Consider the following 21,347-nt stretch of genomic DNA (forward strand, 5'->3'; position numbering starts at 1 on the left):
AGAAAAAGAAACTAAAGGTCAAATTATTCTTAGCTTTAGTATAACATTGATGTTAACTGTTTTAACAACAAAATTATTTTTTCCATGACAAAGTTTAATTCAGTCACTGGAGATATAGATAAAAGGAAGGAAACAAGGGTTCACTTCTCTATAAAGTAAATAAATGTCACTTTTATCTTTCCTGTATATATTGCTAAGCTAATATTCTATATTTTATTTTCCATAATAAATATATATGCCTTAACTTAATAAGCATTAAGAAATGAGCTCTTTAACTAATAATAAGCTTTCTTTACATATATCCTGGTATCCTTTCTTCATATATGTGCCACATAAATCCTAAAGTGGTAGCTCATGATAACATAACATAATAGCAAGTTGCTCACAGTATATTAAATATGTGTGTTATAAAAATGACTGAATGTTTATGGTATTTTTAACTTTTAACTCTTAATTCACATGTCATGGTTGATTGGAATATTTTAAGTGGTGTATGTATGAGATTTGGATGTGCTTTCTCTAAGATATCAGATTGTTATGCTGTTTTGAGTTTTTCTTAATACAGTGATAAAATAGTGGGTGTATGCAGTGTATATGAAGCTGTTTTATTTTTTCCTATTTTTTTCTTTTTTTTTTCCCTTATATAGTCTTATCTGTGATGTTTTGTGCAGGTTTATTCATTTGGGGAGTGGTTAGGAGAGGAGAAATATAGTAGTGAAGATAATTTCTATATTTTAACACTGGCGTTTCACTTTGAAACCTGTCAGTTATCCTTTTGTTCTCCCCTCCCCTCATAGGATAGATATATTAAAAAAAAAAAAAAAAAGAGAGAGAGAGTGTGTGTGTGTGTGTGTGTGTGTGTGTGTGTGTGTGTGTGTGTGTGTGTATGTGTGCGTGAGAGAGAAATACTGGATAAAATGTTGTTTTATGCCTGATTTTAGCACACAAATTAAGTGCAAAATAGTGAGAAGTTGTTAATTAACTTGCACTCTCTTGTTACATTTACCTAAAATTACTATTTTAACACTTGTAAAACCTGTATTTCACTCTTTAAGTTATATAATACATTTTATAGTACTGTTGCACCATACACAATATAGAATGCATATCTTCAATCCAGCTTTTATACTGAGATATTGTATTATTCAAGTTATTTATTTTTATTTTATTTGCAGTTTGTTTGCCAGGATGGTCCACTGGGCTGCGAGGAGTCTGTTTTCAATGGAGTCCTGAGGAGAAAAGCTTCAAATTAAATAAGAAAAAGCAAGTTATAAAGATACGAAGTACAGAAATATAGTAAATTGGCATTTGAAGGAGCAAATTAGTGCAATGCAAAAGCAGAATTCTTTAGAAACAATCATATTTACAAAATATGTTGTTTCCTATAGCTGAGTAATAGAAGTTATAAAACAACAGGAGGATATTTATAGATATATTAGGTCCTAGAGAGTGACTTAAGTTAAGGGAGTTTATGTAGGATGAGAGCAGGAGCATTCCCACTGGGATGTTAGGTGTGAGTGAAGTAAGGTTGTGAAGGAGGAGAGGCTTTTAGTGGTACAGATGAGAGGTGGGAGTGAATTTCAGTGGCGTGCTAGAGAGAAGGACATTATATGTTTGCCTGGTGGGCGGGCAGGTTTATGCAATTCTATCAAATTGTGGGAGTTAGATATTAGAAGTCTATCTGGTAGGTGTATTTTAAATGTGGAGGGAAAGGAGGGGCAGAGAGAGAGGTTGAGGATAAGTTTCTGTGCTTGGGTAAGTTGAATATAGGTAGGGTAATTGGGCAGCTCTAGCCAATTCAGTTGATGGAAGATGCCCTTAATGACATGGGTAGAGGATCTGTGGCCTGTTGCAAATTTTGAAATTTTGTTGTAACAAGAGGAGAGTTTTGTCTTGAGGGAGGATTGCAGGTTAGTAAGGAGTGAGGCACCATATAGGAGGGATGGGATGAGGTATGTGTTAGAGAGAACAAGCCTGGTGGAGGGAGAGATGTAGCAGTTGTGGCGGTAAAGCATGCCGAGTTTCTTATGTGTTTTTTTTTTATATTTACTTGTTGGTGGGTATCAAACTTTAGCTGATCATCAATGAGGACTCCTAGTAGTTTTGCACTGGAAACTGTTTTGAAAGGTGTATTATTTTGACTGGTGATAGAGAATGAGTTTTTGTCTAGGGTGGTAGTTTTAGAAGGGGTAAATATCATAAGTTTAGTTTTCGTTGCATTGAGTGCTAAGTGGTTATCTAGAATCTAGAAGGCATCTTGAGTTAATTTTGTTAATGTGGAGATGGAGATGGCAGAACAGATTATTGTTGAGTTGTCGCCATTTTGGATGAGATTAGCATTAAAGATGGCCTGGTAGAAGTCGTATATGAAAATATTAAACAGAAGGGAACCTAGAATTGAACCCTGGGGCACATCTGTGGGAGCGTTGAGGAAAAAGGAAATAGCTTTTTTCCAGTTGACTGCTTGTTGCCTGTTTGAGAGGTAACTGGTAAACCAGTTGATAGAGGAGTGGGATAAATTTAGTTTAGAGAGTTTAATAAGGAGAAGGTTGTGAGAGATGGGGTCCAAGGCCTTGGAGAGGTCCAGGAGGAGGGTGGACACAAAACAGCTGGAGTCGTGGGCCTTGTTAACAGTTTCTAGGAAGGAGAGGAGAGCAGCGGTAGTGCTATGAATCCATGTTGTGTGGGACTTAGAAGATGGTTATTTATGAGATAGGGTAAAAGTTGTAGGTAGATGCATTTTTCGAGAAGTTTAGAAATGGGGGATAAGATGGAGATAGGTGAAAAATTAGGGATATTGTTGTTGGTGCCCCTTTTGTGAAGTGGAATAATAAAGGCCTTTTTCCAGAATTGGGGAACATGGCCTGCTGTAATTGACTTATTTATTAGAATGCAGATGGTAAAGGCAGTGGCTTCTGCAGCTGTCATTAGGAAGTAGGAGGGTATTTCATCAAGGGCATTGAACATGGTTTCAAATTTCGAAGAAGTTTTTCTATGGTAGATATAGGGATGGGGTTCATGGAGAAGGGAGCAGGTTGGGAGGGGGAGATACTAGAAGAGGAAAGGGATAGGTGGAGGTAGGTGGTGAGGAAGTAGGATTGTTAGTGAATAACAATGTTAGTTTGGCTATAGAATCAATAGAGAAAGAGTTAAATTGGGTGGTTAAATCTAAGTTGGAAGCATCAGGATCAGGGTAGGGGTTTTCTTTTTTTATCTGGATTGAGGAGAGATGAAATTCCATCCCAGAATTTTTTAGGGTTAGTTTATGGTTAGTTTGAAGTGTGGAAAAATAGGCTTTGTGGTATGAAATAATGTGTTTTTTTTTACTTTGTTATGAAGTATTTTTCTTCATTAAGGGTGGTGGTAGTTTTATTTTTGTGATAGCGTTTCCAAGCTTTGTCTCGGAGTCGCACGATAACTAACGTACCTTTGGTTAACCAAGGGACGGAGTTACTTTTAATACGTTTTGTTTTCAGGGGGCAAAGGAGTCTAGCAAGTTTAAGAAAGTTGTACTGAAATAGGTAACAGCATTTTCTAAGGATAGAGTTTTTAGTGGGTTCTAGTTTATTTGTTTTAGCGAGTTTGAGAATGTGTTAGAGTTAAAGTTTTTTAGGGACCGAGTGTAGATATAGGTGTGAGATAGTTGTAAGTAGGAGGAATGATGGTGGGCAAAAGTGGGAAAGTGGTCACCAAGTGGGTCAGAAAGAGTACCACTATCAGAGATATATTGAGGATGAGAAACTAGAATCCAGTCAAGGGTGCTTCCTGTTGAGAAGTCCTTGGAAGGTCTAGTTGTCAAATTGATGAGCTGATAGAAGTTATAAAGGTTTATATTTAGAGAGTTTGTGGGAGATTGAATACTGGCCCAGTTAATGTTAACATCAGCCAGGATTATAGTGTTGGTGGTGAACCAGGAGAGAATATCTTCAAGGATTGGGACATTGTCTCCAGGAGGGATATAAAAGGTGGCTATGCAAATAAGTTTGTTTACCTGAAATAGGGCTGGAATTAGTTCTGCATTAGCAAATTGAGGACTAGGTTTGCTGTAGGGAGTAACTAAGAGGGATGATGAGTAAAGGGGAGTGACCCCCCTTTTTTATGTGCTCTATCTTTTCTAATCATACAGTAGTTGTGTGATATTAATTCTGAGTCTTTTATATGGGGTTTAAGTCAGGTTTCGGAGATGGACAGAATGTCTGGCTGGTTGTGGGAAAGCCAAGCATGGAGGTTAGGGATTTTATTACATAAGCTGTGAGCATTTAGAGCTGTGAAATGGAGAGATTTGGCAGTTGAGTGGGGAGAATGAGGTGGGGAGGTTGATTCAAGAGAGGGAGAGGGGTCGGGGTTTGGGTGAATGTCCCCAGAGAGAGAAGGATAGAGATAAATTAACGAATATGGAAAAAGAGGTATTTAGATTGCTTAATATCTAGTTTGTGGGTTCCAAGCTGTAAGGAGGTAGTGTTAATAAGGATGGGAGTAATGCTTTTGGGGTTAGGTATGACTTTGTAGGGGAAGAGCATACTATTGTTGAAGAAGTAAAGACTGGGGGATATGCAGGTTGAGGAGTGTGCGAGTTGTATGGAGGATGAAATAGTATGAAATGGGGGAGAGTGACTAGCACTAAGAGGTCTGGTGAGATAGTTCAGATAGAATAAGGTGATAAGAAATAGTATGTGAGTTAGAAGTAAGGCCGTTTTGGTGAGCATGGTGTTTATTTAGGATGTTAGGTGGGGGTAAGTTTTGAGTTGAGTAGGTGTTGGGATAAGCTGTATCAAGTGAGGTTAGATTTTGTGGAGTTGAAAGGGATGGGATTAATTTTTAGGGGTGAGTTGGAGGAAATTAATTAATTATGGGTGGGGTTGGGATAAGTGTAGAGGTGCTGGGGGGATGGGTGGAATTTGGGGGTAGGGTAAGGGAGTGGAGTGAGCCCGCAGGGCAAATGGAGCAAGTAGAGCCAAGGAGAAGGAAGAAGGCATGTCAGCGAAGAACAATCAGTGGAGTGGATAGCAAGCTCAGATGTAAGAAGGTACAGGGATGAGGCATTGTTTTACTGTGTGTGACAAAGGAGAGAAGCAGAGAGTTTCACAGAGATTTAGGGCTGAAATCAGTGCAGTAATAGGACTGATAGAAATGTTAAAGTACTAGTTAAACTTAAAGTGGATAGATGCTGCCACCTAGTGGCCAATCAGAGTAACTGCAAGGGTGGTCCACTATGGACCTGGAGGAATGGTGAGGGACTGGAGAGTGAAAGGTGAGTGGAGTCCGTGGTAGGGTGCTAGCATGCACACGCAGGGTTAAAATACAACTGTAATAGGTAGAAATATATTTCACAGAGGGTGCATACACTTTTTTAGTAAGTTCTTGGGGAAAGCCAGAAGAATCACAGAGAATTCTGTAGGTTCCCTTTAGGAAGCTCTTTTCACAGACAGGAAGCCAGGGTAACTCATAGAGTGGTAGGAGTCACCTAGGGTGATTTACATGCGGCAAGGCATCTGTAAGAGAAGGGATAAGTAACAGTTATTAACAAAGTAATATTTTATCAGTAACTAGAATGGGGAGAAAGTATTAGAGTTAGATGTTCTGTTTGGTGGAATGACCTAGGTTTGAGGTGAAAGTGTGTGCAAAACAGGGGGGAGATGGCACTAAGTTAGTCTTATAACCTGAGTTGTAGATGTAATGCTATACAACAGCATAGGCAGTAATCCACAATAAATGCAGTACTCAGAATGAGTAGAAAATAGCAGTGAAAAAACTACAAATGTATGGGGAAAAAACATTTCACGAGTATCAGCAGTTAGAATTCAATACAGTATTTAGGGAACAATCAAGATGGCAGGTGAGCACTTTAAAATGTATCAGTAATTAAAGTTTAAACATAAGAGGCAGCAGTTACAGTGGAGAAAACTCAGCGCAGATTAAACATTTCAATGTCACAGCTGCAGTTAAGAAAAATGCATTCAAATATCACAGCAGTTACAAGGTGGGGTATTAGATGCAGCACTAGGCTATACCAGCTATTTCAGAAGAGAAAGTTGAGCACAGACTGGGCAGCAGTTACAGATCACAAAAAATGCAACGCTGAAGAGCAAGTGCTTTAAACAGTACTTTAAATATTTAATTTAAATATTTAACATACAGTAGGCTAGCTAGAAGTTACATTCTGTTCTGTTAATTTAAGGAAGGGAGGATGATCTTGTTTATGTTTGTTGAAGTCAGCCCCTGGTTTGGTTGCCTTGTCCTGCATATGTGGGCAATAGATATGTATATGTGGGTCTACTTCTAATATTTGAAAGACCATTTACCCAAAACTGAATTTACTAAGACAACACCAGACTTTTAATTTACTGAATGATCACACTGCCATATATTTGGGAAAGTATACGCTTGGCCAACATGGGGAAATTTGCCCTTTTCCCCACTGTAGTGTGATCCCAGATTTGGTATATTTAGTTAGGAGGGATATGGTATGCACCCCCAACCTGGGTGGATTTGACATACTGCGGTGTGTTTCTTCGTTCAGTGTTGGCCAGTTGCATACTTTCCCTGTTAAAAACAATGTGGTAATGTGATCATTTGCTAAATTAACAGTTCATTGCAGTCATCTTGGTAAATTCAGTTTTGGGTAAGTGGCCTTTTGATTATTAGAAGTAGACCCCGTATATGTTTATGACAGTGGTTATGGTGATGATCTGTGATAGTTTCTGTGTGGATGTGCTTTCCGAGCAGGAAATGAGGAGCTCAAATACATGGCGATAGTAGAAGCTCATGATCTGAAAGTTAACTGAAAGTCTGACGCATAGTAAAGGTGGGACTAATATGAAAGTAATAGCATGTTTTACACAAAATCAGACAAAATGACACAGTCAGTTTGATAAGCTGGGAATTTGTGTGTCCCTTAATAAGATTGTAGTGGGTATGTTGCCAGCAATATGTTATCCTTCAGTACAAATATAATTCTGGGAACATATTATTCATTATTTTAGACACCACAGTTACTCTTATACTATTTTGTATCTTACGGTATGTTCTAGTGAATACTGTATCCTACTTATAGAAGAGACACATTTTGAAAGATAATTGTGTATGGAAGTCCTTACAAACAGATGATTTGTTTTAGAGAATTTTATTTGTTCTTTGAAATATCATATGTGTTTGCCATAATATCCAAACATGTACAGTCTTGTAGTCAGAACGGAATTTAAATAGTTAACTAGTTAGTCATATTATCAATAATATATAATAGCATATTAGTAATATAGCATGATTGTTATGAACAGTGTTATATGCATTGTCTTTTATCTGTGTTAATCTTTTTTGGATTTATTATAATACTATATAGGTTCTTATAAATAAAATAGAACCAAATTACTGCAAGATCTGCTATACCCTACAGTTTATAAGTTTTGTAGCACAAATGAGTGTTTATAATCTGAATATTATGTATACAATAACTCCTTTTAATTTTGTTAAGTAAGTGAGACCTTTCATATATCATAACTTTAGAAGTAGTAGGGTGATGCTAGATACTTATCTGTGGGTAGGTGATAGTGTTTGAATAGGATTGCTGTTCAAACCAGGAGTGTTAAACTCTATGGGAGGAGAGACGGGAAAAGAACAGTGCATGTAAAGTAATCTACAAATTAATAATTTTTTTTGGTGTCTACTATTTTTGATAGAATGTAACATTCTCAGTTATCTTATAGTTTTATCTATGAGTAAACAGTTCACTAGATATAATAATATTATTTCAGTACAGTATTATTTACAAATGTATGAGGGTTGTTTGTTCTTCTTTCGGCTTTTCCCGGTTAGGGGTCGCCACAGCGGAACTCCAGTCCGCTAATGATTGGCAGTATATGTAATATTTATTTTTTCCTATTTTAGTAGTATGGCCAACTTGAAATGCATATCAGTTAATATCAATGGATTAAATAATGGTTGTAAAAGAGGTAGTTTATATACATTTTTAAAAATATTTTATTCCCAAGTTATCTACTTACAGGAAACACATTTAATAAAAGAAGATTTGGACTGACTTAATACTAAACACTATTCTATATTGACTAACTGTCAGTATAAACACAAGAGAAGTGGCGTGGCTATTTTGTGGAAAAAAATTGTGCCTCTACCTAAAATCCTGAATACATTTAGTGATGAAAAAAGCATGTTTTGTTCAGTGACTTTAGAGATTCAAAGCAAACTATACATGTTTATTAATGCCTATTGGATACCCGGATTGGAAATACAAACAGTTCAGCAATAGTTGGAGGAGATAATATGAATATCAAAGGGCAACATTATTTTTACAGGTGAATATAATTGTATTTTATCTGATAAGGATACCAACACTAACTGTAAAAGGAAGAAATCTGCCTCAGTCAAGGCTTTGATGGAGTTCACTGACCCATATAATATAAGAGATATCAATGACTTTCCAGTATCAGACTCACTCTTCTTTACACATTTCACAATCAAGAATAGACAGAGTATATGTTGCAAATGTGATCACTAGTAGAATAGATAATGTTAAAGTAGTCTCTTGACCACTGTCGGATCATAACCCAATAACATTTGAAGTTATATTGAATTATAATCATAACATCCCAATTAAAAGGATCCCTGCATGTTTAACCAATATGAAAGACTTTAAGGAGTTCTTTAATAAAGAAATTCAAATGTTTATTAAAATTAGTCATACAGGTAACACCTCAGAGATTTTTGTATGGGACTCTTTAAAAGCATACCTCTTTGGCAAAATTACAAGTTGGTATGCACAAAAAAGGAAACAATGGGACAAAGAAGTGATAGATTTACAGGAGAAAATTGATAAGTTAAAATTATTCAGAAAGGAAATAACTTAGAAGAAATAAATAGCTTAAACAGTATATACTTATTAATTTGACAACCTAAAACTATGATAACGTTAGAAAATAATAAAATAACTAATTATTCCATAAATTCTAAATCCATGCATAAATTGGCTACTAGAAAAAAAATGATTGCTAAAGCTAACCACAACAAAGAATGATATACTCTTCTAACAGTAAAAAGGAGGTTGCTGAAATAGAAGATATTCTGGATGTTTTCAGGTCTCATTTTAATAAGATTAATCAACACAAACCAAGACTGGATACACAACATCTAATTAACACATTTATAAAAAATATACTGAAAATAGACTGTCAGAGGATCAAATAAAAATAATTGACAAGCCTATATCAATGTCTGAACTCAAAATTTAAATTAATAAATTACAACCCAATAAGGCACCTGGAAATGATGGGTATAATACCTGATCTATAGAAAATGATGACTAAGGATGCTTTTAGTATTTTACTAGAGCTATTTTTAATAGTTAAAGGACTTACGAAGGTACCTTCCTGGAAATACACCCTAATATCCCTAATTTTAAAACCTGACAAGGACTCGACACAATGTTCTTCATATATATTGATTTCATTATTAAATGCAGATTATAAAATATTCATGGCAATCTGTACCTCTACAATAAAACAGTTTCTTCCAGTGTTGATAAACAATGATCAGACTGAGTTTATAATGAACATGAACACCTACGATATTATCAAGAGAATACTATCAATAACTGATTATACTAATAATTCAAAAAAGTATTAATTTGGTTAGTCTGGATATCAATAGTGCATTTGATTCAGTTAACTGGGAGTACTTACTATTAGTACTGGGGGAATGTAGTTTTTCAAATAATTTCTTAAAATCAAACTTCTCTGTGAAAACAAATTTGCATGCATTACGATAAGCTCATATACATCCCAATCTATCATGATTACTAAAGGTACTAAACAGGGTTGCCTCTTGTCCCCATTGTTTTTTTGTTCTAGTTATGGAACCTTTTGCAAATTATATAAGATCAAATAAAAACATCAAAGGCATACTAATAAATAGGTTCATAGGTGTGTACTAGGCTAATGGCCCTGGAGCCTTTACAAGCCTAGCCCATAGAAGTGCCCTGGCATCGTGTTACCCGACATTAGCTCCCAGTGCCTCTATCAAGTAGAGCCACTGGAGTGATCCCTGGGGTGAGCTTTATATTTCCCATCCATTCATCAAGATTTCTCTTGAAGAGTGCCAGTGAGATGCTCTGCTTGACATGTATGGGAAGTCTATTTCAGAGCATGGGCAGTATCTAGGTTATGAACCTGTCCCTCCAGTATGTTCTGTTGATTGTGGTAATGAGGCTGAGTTCTCTGGAGCATGTCGTGTGGAGGGATTGGGATTTCTTTAGATGTAGCATTTCTAACAGAGCTGGGTCAGACATGAATTTGTAAGTCAAGCAGAGATTGCCTCTTTTTAGACGATATGAGACAGAGAATAGCTAGAGTTTTTTGAGTCTGTCCGTGTACGGCATGTGTTTAAGGCCTAGGATCCTCTTCATGAGGTACTTTTGTGGTCTTTCCAGCTATTGCATGTGTCTAGTGAGGTACATGCCAAATGGGGCATTATACTCGATGACTGGCCTAATGAGGGAAGAGTAGAGAGAGATGATGACTTCTTTCTTCCTGGATGCAAAACCCTTGGTAATGAGATGTGCCACATAGAAGGACTTTCTGACCCTAGTGGCAATGTGGTGGTCGAAGGAGAGGTTGCTGTCAACCCTGTGTCTCTTATAATGTTTTCAGTGTTCAGTGGGCTCCCATCAATGTGGTAATTAGTTTTTCCCAAAGGAGATGACGATGCATTTTTTGGCATTAAGTTTAAAGCCATGGTTTCGACACCAGTCATTGGTCTCAGTGAGGACTTTCTGTAGGATGTCTACATCACTTGGGGAGTTAATAATGGCTCCCAGCTTGCAGTCATCTGCAAACTTGGTCAGCCAGAGTCCCTCCATGTTGGCCTGGACTTCTGAGAAGTAGATGCCAAACAGTAGAGGACCCAGGACTGATCCCAGTAGGACTCTACTTGTGACTGCTCGGCAGTCTGACTTGGAGTTCACTACTTTCACACTGTGGGTTCTATCTGTGATCCAATTTCCAACCCACCTAGTGATATAGGGATTGATGCCTAGTTTGGTGAGTTTATCAATAATTCCTGAGTGGGGAATGGTATCAAAGGCCTTGGCCAGATCGAGGTAGGATGTATGAACTGCCTTGCTCTCATCCACAGCTCTGGTGACTGACTCAAAGAAGTCAACCAGGTTGAGCAGGCATGATCTACCTTTCACAAAACCAAATTACGTGGGAGCTAGAGTATGGGGATTCCCTATATCCTTGCTAATTAGTTCCATGATGATGCACTCCATAGGCATACATATTAGACTTGTCAGGCTAATGAGGTGATAATTCCCAGGGTCTGTAGTCTCTCCCCCTTTATGGAGATGGATGACTTTAGCAGTGTGCCATGTGGTAGGGACAAAGCCTGAGGTGAGGCTGTGATTGAACAGGGCACACAGATGTGGTGCCAGTTCACTTTGTAGTTCATGTAGACCACATCCAGGGGTATTGTTGCGTCCCATGGAAACTGTATTCTTGGCCTTGGACAATCCAGCTTTAACGTGTGCTGCAGTAATGCTGGATGCCTAGTATTCCTCCGGTATTGTGATTGGTCCTTTAGGGAGGGGGAGAGGGGTAAAACTGACACTGAATCTGTTGGCCAGTATGTTGGCAATATCTGTTAGCTCAGTATAGGAGGTACCATTGTGCAGTAACTCAGAGCAAACCCTGGCATTGCTATGGAGATTTCTGATATAACCATAGAAGGCTTTGTGGTTGTTTTTAGTGTCTGACGCACTTCTTCCTTCATAGCTGGCTTAAGAGGTTTTGATGAGGGATATCAATTTTTTGTTGAGGCTAATAAGGATGTTTTTCCAGTCTTGGGACTTCACCTTTTTCTGCAACAGCTTCTTCCTTCTGTTGTAGAGTCTACTAAAGGCAGGGGACCACCAGATTGGCTTCCTTTTTTTGGAGGAGAGTGTCTTGGTTCTGTTGGGTATAGCTAATTCCATGCATTTATGTATGTGTTTGTACAGTGCATTAGTGTATGATTCAGCAGTCATGCATCTATTTTCCATTGACATGGGTGCCGTGAAGTTAGCCACCTGTTTTTAGGAGCCCAGAGTCAGCTTTGGAGAAGATTTTCATGGTGCTTACCTTTGCGGGGGGTGTGGGTGAGATGTGGATTTCCATGGTGATTAGTTTGTGGTCGGATCTAACCAGGGAGGAATTGACTGTTGGTGTAGAGCAGCAGTTGCCTATGTTAGTAATAACCAGGTTAAGGATGTTGCTTCCTCTAGTGGAGTAAGAATGAGCTGATCCAGGGCATTGGAATTGATGAATTCCAGGAAGTGTTGGGCCAGTGTATTGGTGCATGAGTACTTTACCCAGTTGATGGAGGGGTAGTTGAAGTTACCTAGTATGAGAGTGTTGGGTTGGACCCTAATAGTTCCCAGGGTGCTTAGGAAAGTGGAGTGAGAGTCTTGGGACATGGTTGGGGACCCATAGCAGGCTATGAACTGAATCGCCATCTTACCCAATGTTAGTTGTACCTGAAGTATCTCAGATGCGTTATGCTGGGCTAGTAGTCTGGAGGTGTGCATATCCTTTATGAATATGGAGATACCACTGCCTTTGGAGCTTCGGCCCATCCCCAAAATACAATTATTTGCAGATGACATCCTATTAACTTTGACTGATTTCAATTCTTCTCTTATTGCAGTATTCCAAACAATAGAAATATTCCAGAAGAAATTGGGACTCAGTTTTATGGAAAAAGACTAAAATGCTACCTGTTAATTATAATATTAATAAAACAGATAATAAATTACATAAATACATCATGAAAGCTGGTAAAATCAGTTACTTGGGGATATCTTGTCTGATAGTATTAAAGAAATTACAATCCTTAATTATAATAATAACTTAAATTCCACAAGACAAACTCTTAATATATAGAATATCTTTTCATTATAGAAGAGAGATTTTCCTTAATTAAATTGATTATCCTTCCTAAAATTCTATATATAATACAATTTTTATCCCTCCCACCCCCCACCAGAAAATTGTAAAAGAGTATAATTCTTTGTTTCTGAGATTTTTATGGATTCCTAACAAGCCTGGATTGGCTTAAAACTATCATATTAGAGACTGGACATCGGGTGGTATTGGTCTCACAGATTTAGAATTATATTCCTTATCCTCAATTGTTAAGACAGTGGTTTCTTGGTTAAATAAATGTCAGATGGAAAGTTATTCAAGGAGATGTTTGGTGTAAATCCAATAATTTAACAAAATCATATCATACTAAAATAGTTGCTTTGGTTAGTAAAAGTCTGTTTTATAGAAAGCAAAAACAAACCAGTTAACTCTTATATTAATACGAATATAACCTCCATTAAAAATTTCATTTTCAGTAACCCTGAATATAACGCATGAATTTTCTTTGCATTTCCAATTGCCTGTATTCAAAATAGTATTAATACATTTAATTTAACAACAACTACATTTAAATACAAAAGCCTGTTGTACTGATATCAATTACTAGACAGTGGGAAGTTACAAAATGTTTACCATATCATTAATAAATTTAAGTTAAGCAAAGATGTGAGAAATTCAAAATTGTAGACAATTAGTTGAACATAAGATTAATCTAACACAACCAATAGTTAGAAATCTTTCCCCACATTCATTGATTTACTCATTATTCTAACGCACTAGAATATAATTCAAAATGGGCTTCTATTTAAAATATATAAGATACTTAAAAAATCGACAGTATGGCACAGATAAAGCTAATTTTAGACTTGTTAATAATAACTTTGCAAGTGAAGATGATAAACAACTAATACTCCAATCTTCAAAAAAAAAAAACGACTCATCACTAAGGTGGAGGATATTCTCTTGGATGTTCTTACATAGAACCTTTATCGCACCACATACAGTTGAACTGATGTACAATAAAGGCATAAAATGCTGGAGACAGAAGTTAAATGTTCAAGCTGACTGGCAGCATATGTTGCATGAGGGTCTATATTATCTTGTTGAAACGGCATAACAGCGAATGACGTTTCAACGACAAACAACGAACTACGAAAACAGAGAAAGCCCAGGTCATCGATTTTTTTTCACTAGGGAAAAAAAATAGTAGACCAAGAAGACACAACACACCAGTTAAAACATTTCAAAGTGGGGGACTTCGCCCCCCACACCCCTCAGTTTGGGGGGATGTGCCCCCCACGGTCCACAACCTCCCTAACTAAATATACCAACTCCTAGATCACACTACAGTGGGTTAAAGGGCAATGTCACGGTGACAGCCAAGAGATTTTTTTCCCTAGGAAAAAAATTGCTGACTTGAGCTTTTACTGTATTTCCAGTTCACTGTTTATTTGTCGTCCAAACAGCATTCGCTGTTATGTCATTTCGACAAGATAATATATACCCGTTGTACAATTGTATAAAACTTAAAACATACTGGGATAATATGAATTCTCTCTTACTGTCTGTTTTTAGTGATAAATTTATGCTGACCAAATCTCTTATTTTATTTAATATACCTATTCTCACTTGTGTCACGAAAACAAAAAATACCCTCTTTTATGGAGTATCGTAACATTATCAAGAAAAGCCATCACCAAGAACTGGAAGAATCGACTACTCCTACTATGAAGGAATTTGTACACTTGGCAACTGAAATGTCATCTTGAACTTATCACGATCAAGACAAGAACATCTAGAATCACCTTTTCTTATAATATATTGTTGAAATTCAAAGAATTGCTGGATAAACTGACTTTAATAATTAACAAATACTCATATCACGTTTATTTTTCTGTTTAATAGTCTTTGTTTTATAGTAGATACCATTGTAAATAGTTATCTTAGTTGTTTATTATTGTTCTTTTAGATATGTATATTTGTTTTATAATATTTCTATTACCATATATTGTTTTGTTAAAATGTTCAATAAAAATAATTGAAAAAAAAATGAAACTTAAGGGAGAATAGTTTCAATATACAGGCAGAATGACCAACCAATAACTGACTGAAAATTAGTTAAACAAGACAAAAAGTAGCTGAGGAGATAAAGCAAACCAAGGAACAGGGATTGTTATATATTCGTTTAGAGTAATCTGAGCTATGTTAAATTAATGGAAGCATCTTTAAAATTGTGAGTACATTAAATTTTAATGTGAGTTTTTGCAAAATGTGATTCCTGGTACTGAGCTGGATCTAATGTAGAACTGCAAAAATGTTAAACTACAAAGATATTAATAAACAAAATACCACGTGATAAGGCCACCAAGGTGCTATTAGTACAAGGTATAACATCTTATCTGTGCATGGTGTATTGTTTCTCTTACTGATATAATTAAAAGATGTTTAAGATTATATGTGAGTGTGTGTGTGTGTGTGTGTGTGTGTGTATATATATATATATATATATATATCAGTGGCGCTACTTCAAATGATTGAAGTTTCAGAATATCAAAGATGGATTCATCAAGATAATATCTCTGAATCTTCAAATCAAACACCTGAAACAGCATAAACTAACTCCGGGAAAAGAACAACTTGGCCACCATGGTGAACTTTGCCCTTTCCCCACTTTAGTGCAATCTCAGACTTGATATATTTAATTATGGGTAGTGGGGGGGGGGCAAAGCCCCCACATTGGAAGGTTTTCTTGCTTCGCTGTTTATTGTGTTGTCCTGTTGGTCAAGTGGTTCTTTTCCTGGGGTTAGTTTTTGCTGTTCCAGCTGTTCGTTGTGTAGATTCAGTGATACCATCTTGATGATTTTGTCTTCGATATTCTATTACTTTGATATTTTGAAGTAGACCCATATCAGTAGAAAGTTTAAAAGGGATGATACCCCATAACATTCTTATACCTTCATATGTTAATGTATTAATACAGTGAGGGATATGGAAGTAATGCAGTGGGCAATTCTTCACTCTTTACAAAACAGAAATTACAGTGTTCTCATTCATTCCTACTGAGTAGATTATGAATATAAGTCTTAAGATTTGATTAGTGTGCTTTCAGTATGCTAGCTGGTAAATATTTGTGTATGTTCATTATAACTGTTCCACGTACTTCATTAATGCCAAAAACTGGATAGGACTTCTTTTTATAATCAAGCAGTCACCAAGTGAAAAAGAAACAGAAACTCTAAATTTCATCAAGTGAAGTTGTTCAATTATAACAGATAACTCTTATATGTCTAATAGGTGTTCATTTTTTTTTTCAGAATGGAGAGGTATGTTTTTATTTGTGCGTCATTATTCCAGAAAGGTAATTTTTACTTCTGCTATAGAAAATCCTCAAGAGAGCATTAAAACTTCCAAGTAAGTTATTTTTTTCTTTCACAGTCCATTGTAAATCTTAAAAGCTAAATAAACAAATAGACACACTCCTATGCATATGATACATGTGTGTGTATGAGTATGTGTGTATGTATGTCGATGGGTACGTATCACTTCACCTAAAACTCATTTCACCAAGGCCATATCACCTAAAGTTCATTTCACCTAAAACTCATTTCACTGACAAGTAGTACAATAAGGAAAATCAAAGGTATATGTCCTTTCCCCCACTGTAGTGCAATCCTGGTGTTAGTATCTATAGTAAGGGGGTGTGGGGTGGCGTAGCCCCCCCCCCACCTAGTTGGCTTTTACCAAATAATGTAAAAAAAAACCAGACAATATAAAACCAAAATAAGTGGAGGGCTACGCCCCCCACACCCCCCTAGCTATATATACTAACACCAGGATCGCACTATAGTAGGGAAAAGGACATATACCTTTGATTTCTCTTATTGTACTACTTATCAGTGAAATGAGTTTTAGGTGAAATGAACTTTAGGTGATTTGGTTTAGGTAAATTGAGTTTAGGTGAAATGAGTTTTAGGTGAAGTGATATGCACCGATGTAGATATATATATATATATAACGCACTGCGACGGTTATCCCACTCCACAAAGGGGGAGCCACGACGGACCCCAGGAACTACCACCCCATTAGCCTGACGAGCCTGGTCTGCAAGGCCATGGAACGTATCATCGTGGAACTCATAAACAAAGACATTGGTAATCTCCAAACTCTGGACCCTACCCAGTTTGGATTTGTAAAAGGCAGATCATGTCTCCTAAACCCGATTGACTTCTTTGAAGCAGTCACCAAAGCCATAGATGAGGGTAAAATGGTTCACACAGCTTATCTAGATCTCGCCAAGGCTTTGGACACCATCCCCCAGTCTGGAATTATAGATAAGCTCACTAAACTAGGTATAAATCCCTATGTCACAAGATGGGTTGCCAACTGGCTCACGGACAGAACCCACACTGTGAAAGTAGCGGATTCCAAATCCGACTTCAGACCAGTGACAAGTGGAGTACCACAGGGTTCAGTCCTTGGTCCTCTCCTGTTTGGTATCTACTTCTTTGAAGTGCAGGCTAACACAGAAAGTCTTTGGCTAACAAAGTTTGCAGATGACTGCAAACTAAGAGCCATAATCAAAACTCCTAACGATGTGGACAAAACTACAAAAGGGCCTCACTGAGACAGATACCTGGTGTCAAAGCCATGGCCTGAAGCTCAATGCCAAAAAGTGTATTATCATCCCCTTTGGTAAAAACTCTGTACCCATGAACTACCACATAGCTGGTAGTCTACTTAATGCTGAAAATGTGATGAGACCTTGGGACACAGGTGGACAGTAGTCTCTCCTTTGATAATCACATCGCCACAGTGGTCAGGAAATCCTTCTACGTGGCTCATCTCATCACAAAAGGATTCTCATCCAGAAAAAAAGAGGTCATTGTTGCCCTCTACTCATCACTCATTAGACCCATTATAGAGTACAACGCCCCTTTTGGTATGTACCTCACAAGACATCTACAACAACTGGAAAGACCACAGAAATACCTCACAAAGAGGAATGTTAAGTTGTCAATCTCGCCTTCATTCTTGCTGGATGGGTTCGGAGCCGATCCTTGGCTCCGACTCAGCCACTTACTAAAGCTCGAGAGCTTATTTTACCGGCTCGAGGCAACCCTATATCCCATGATGCTAGGCAATAACTCCCCAGATCTCGTTTGCCGCTTTCGCTTGCAAGGTGCGTTTTTTTACCGGCTCCTGGTAAGTCTTAGATATAGAGTGTTCAGTCACCTTTTTTGAGAAAAAATTTCTACCTAGTTATTTCTTTCATAGTTAACTAACTACCCTTAACTTTATTACTTTTTTATACCTTCCCTTTTTTATCCCTTATATCCCTCCCCCTCCACTTTTAGGTTAGGCCTTAAGCCTGCCCCTTTCCTGTTTTTTCTTAGGGATCCTGTGGAGTGTTTGGGTGTGTCAGTATCCCTATTAATTTTTTATTGTTAAATTATAATTTTCGGGAGTGTGTGTGTGTGTGTGTGTTTTCTGCTACTTTTGGTAACCCTCGACACTGTTATGTCGATGGAACCTAAAGAAGCTAAGGTCTCAGGCTTTAAGAAGTGTGACTCGTGCTGTCAGAAAATGTCTCTGACAGACGGTCACACTACTTGTGTTTACTGCCTGGGACCCCTGCACCTGCAGGACTCTTGTTCAGTATGTCATGCATTCAGTCCAAGAGTCCTGCAGGAGCGCAGGAATAAACTGATACTTAGGGGCTTGTTAAAGCCTGAGGGCTCCCCGACTAAGTCTGCGTCGGGGAGGCCCTCGAAGCCTGCAAAACCGTCGGCTCCAAGTACTAAGCCTTCAGCTGCTGGCTCCTTGTCTGTGCCTAGATCGGCTCCGGCTGGAGCCGATCACCTTGAGTCACAAGTTCCGGTCTCGGCACCACTCGGTGCCGATACCTCTGAGCCCTTGCTTGCGCTGTCGACTCCGGCCGGAGCCGACGTGCCTTCGGCTCCGTTGGCTACATCTAAGAAGAGGTCAAGATCCCCTTCATTGGAGTCCATCCATTCGGCTCCAAGATCTCCCCTGCTCTTGGAGCGGAGCCATCGGAGCCGATCTTCTCGGTCATCCAGACTTTCAGATCACGACCTTGAGAGAGTGGTAAGTAAGCTATTAAAGTCTCAGGCATTGGCCCAGATGATCTCTAGCCCGTCTCATCAGACGGTGGCTATTTCGACTACACCTATTTTTCCTCCTTCGACTCTCCCTCAGAGTTCGGAGCTGGAGCTCCTCGGAGCCGTGATTGTTGCGGCATCGGAGCCGATACCTCCCCCTTCGGCTCCATCGTCTTCTGCTCCGATCTCCTCTTTGATACCTTCATTGGAGGGATCCGGGCACCTGATCTCTCTCGTCGGCTCCAAGGGGGTGAGTGGCATCAGACCATTGTCCGACCCCGTTCTCCCTCTCGGAGCGTCGGCGCTGGTGAGCTCGGCCCCAACATCGGCCTCAGAGCCTTTCCTGTCGGTGCGGCCTGGGGTTCCTACCTCTTCGGAGCGGGGGCCCTCTGGCCTTTCTGATAGGGGAGCCTTCGAGGTGATGAGGAGCGTACTAGCCCCAGGGCTTAGTCAACGGTCAGCTCCATCAGCTCCTCCCGCTACAGTGCTTGCTGATGTCTCTTCTCACTCTCTTGCTCCCGGACCCAGAGATCCAACGCCTCAGGTTTCCCCACTGGGAATTTCTTCCTCTTCCGAGGCTTCTCCTGACCTGTCTGCGGAGCCTCCGCATAAGAGGACATGTAAGAGGAAGCATGTGGACTCCCCTGAGTCTATTACATCTGACACCGACTTGGATGAGTCGGAGGGATCCCCAAAGTCCCCCTCTGAGGATGTTTCTTTCTCAGACATCCTGGAAATCCTGAAGCAGAGGGGGAATTGGTCTTCCCTTAATCCTTCCGAGGATGAGTCGGTGTACCTGGAGGCGTTCGGTTCTCGACCCTCCACCTCCTAGGTGTCTCCGCCTTTCGACCCCCTTATGGAAGTAGTGGCTCGGAAGGCGTGGTTGGCCCTGGATTCGGTGGAACCCACCCCTCGGAGGCCATCTAAATTTATTACAGCACCAGTCGACAAGCAATTCCTGACAAAAGGTGTACCGGCGGATGCCATGGTGGTGGCTGCAGCCACCAAGAAGGAACTAGCTGATCCTTCAGTACCTGTCCATCCTCTTAATAAGGATTCTAGGACCATGGATAGGTACAGTAAGTGGATATTTTCTTCAGCGACCTTTGCCATGCGGTCGCTGAATTACCTGTGTCACTTCACCCGCCTTCAGAGAGATATTCTCAAAGAGTTGGGAGAAGTCTTACAGGATCCATCAGCTGCTGGGTCCCAGGATAAAATAAACTCACAGCTTGGAACCCTGAACTCGATTGTTAACTGCTCCATGCATCTGATTTCATATGCAGCCGATGGAGCGAGTAGGGCCGCAGGCACAGGAGTGGCCTTAAGGCGTCACGCCTGGATGCGGCTGTGTAATTTCGCGGACCCTTTCAAGGCGTCCTTCACAAATTCCCCTTTTGATGGTTCGGCTTTGTTCGGACCTCAAGTGAAAGACACCTTGACCAGATGCGAGCAAGATGGCAAGACTCTTTCTGCCGTAGGAGTCCGTTTCTCCACCCCTTCAAGACCATACCCTAAGGGTCAGAAGGGTGGGAAAATGTGGTTCCGCAAATCTCAAGGAGTCACGTCTGACGCAAGAGGTCAGTTTACCCCCAGAGGCAGAGGGGGTAACAACAACAGACGCCGCCCTAGGGGCAGAGGGGGTCCGCAAAACCAGGGTAGCAGGGAGCCTCTCTCTGACAAACCCTTTCAGCATCCCTGAGATGTTCATAGGTTCATAGGTTCATAGGTTGGTACTAGGCTATCAGCCCTAGGGCCTATACAAGCCTAGCCATAACAATTCCCTGGCTATTTCTTCCCACATTATTTACTTTCCTGGACCCCTGTCTAGCAGGGCGACTGACGTGATCCCTGGGGTGAATTTCCTTTCTCCCATCCAATAGTCAAGGTTCCTCTTGAAGAGGTCCAAAGAGGCACTCTGCTTAACATGTATGGGCAATCTATTCCAGAGTCTGGGGAGTCTCTGGGTCAGGAACCTATCCCTCCAACATGTTTTGTTTATTGTGATGACAAGGTTTAGATCCCTGGAGCGTGTAGCTCTGAGGGATTGGGATTTCTTTAAGTGTAGCATGTCCAACAGCTCTGGGTTTGACATGGCCTTGTATGTTAAGCAGAGATCGCCTCTGAGTAGACGATATGCGACAGAGTTGCCCGATTGTCCACCTTCGGAGTAGTCGGGGGAAGATTGTCGCTGTACCCAATAGCCTGGCTTTCCCTTACTCAAGACAAATGGGTACAGTTGATCATATCCGAGGGTTACAAAATTCCCTTTATCCAAACCCCAATTCAACAAAAGGGAACCCTTCCAGACGTTCCACCC

General features: G+C 39.4%; 1 protein-coding gene across 1 annotated transcript in view; it reads left to right on the forward strand.

The window, feature by feature from the left end:
• Positions 1-21,347, forward strand: part of COL21A1 (collagen type XXI alpha 1 chain) — a 4,597,064-nt gene that overhangs the window by 1,367,240 nt on the left and 3,208,477 nt on the right. The window contains exon 8 of the mRNA XM_044063368.1: positions 16,223-16,231. Within this exon, the coding sequence (XP_043919303.1) occupies positions 16,223-16,231 (9 nt within the window). The remainder of the gene's footprint in view (positions 1-16,222; positions 16,232-21,347) is intronic.

This window comes from Protopterus annectens, chromosome 2.part1 (genome assembly GCF_019279795.1).
Source record: "Protopterus annectens isolate FY-2018-M chromosome 2.part1, PAN1.0, whole genome shotgun sequence".
NCBI classification, from domain to species: Eukaryota; Metazoa; Chordata; order Ceratodontiformes; family Protopteridae; genus Protopterus; species Protopterus annectens.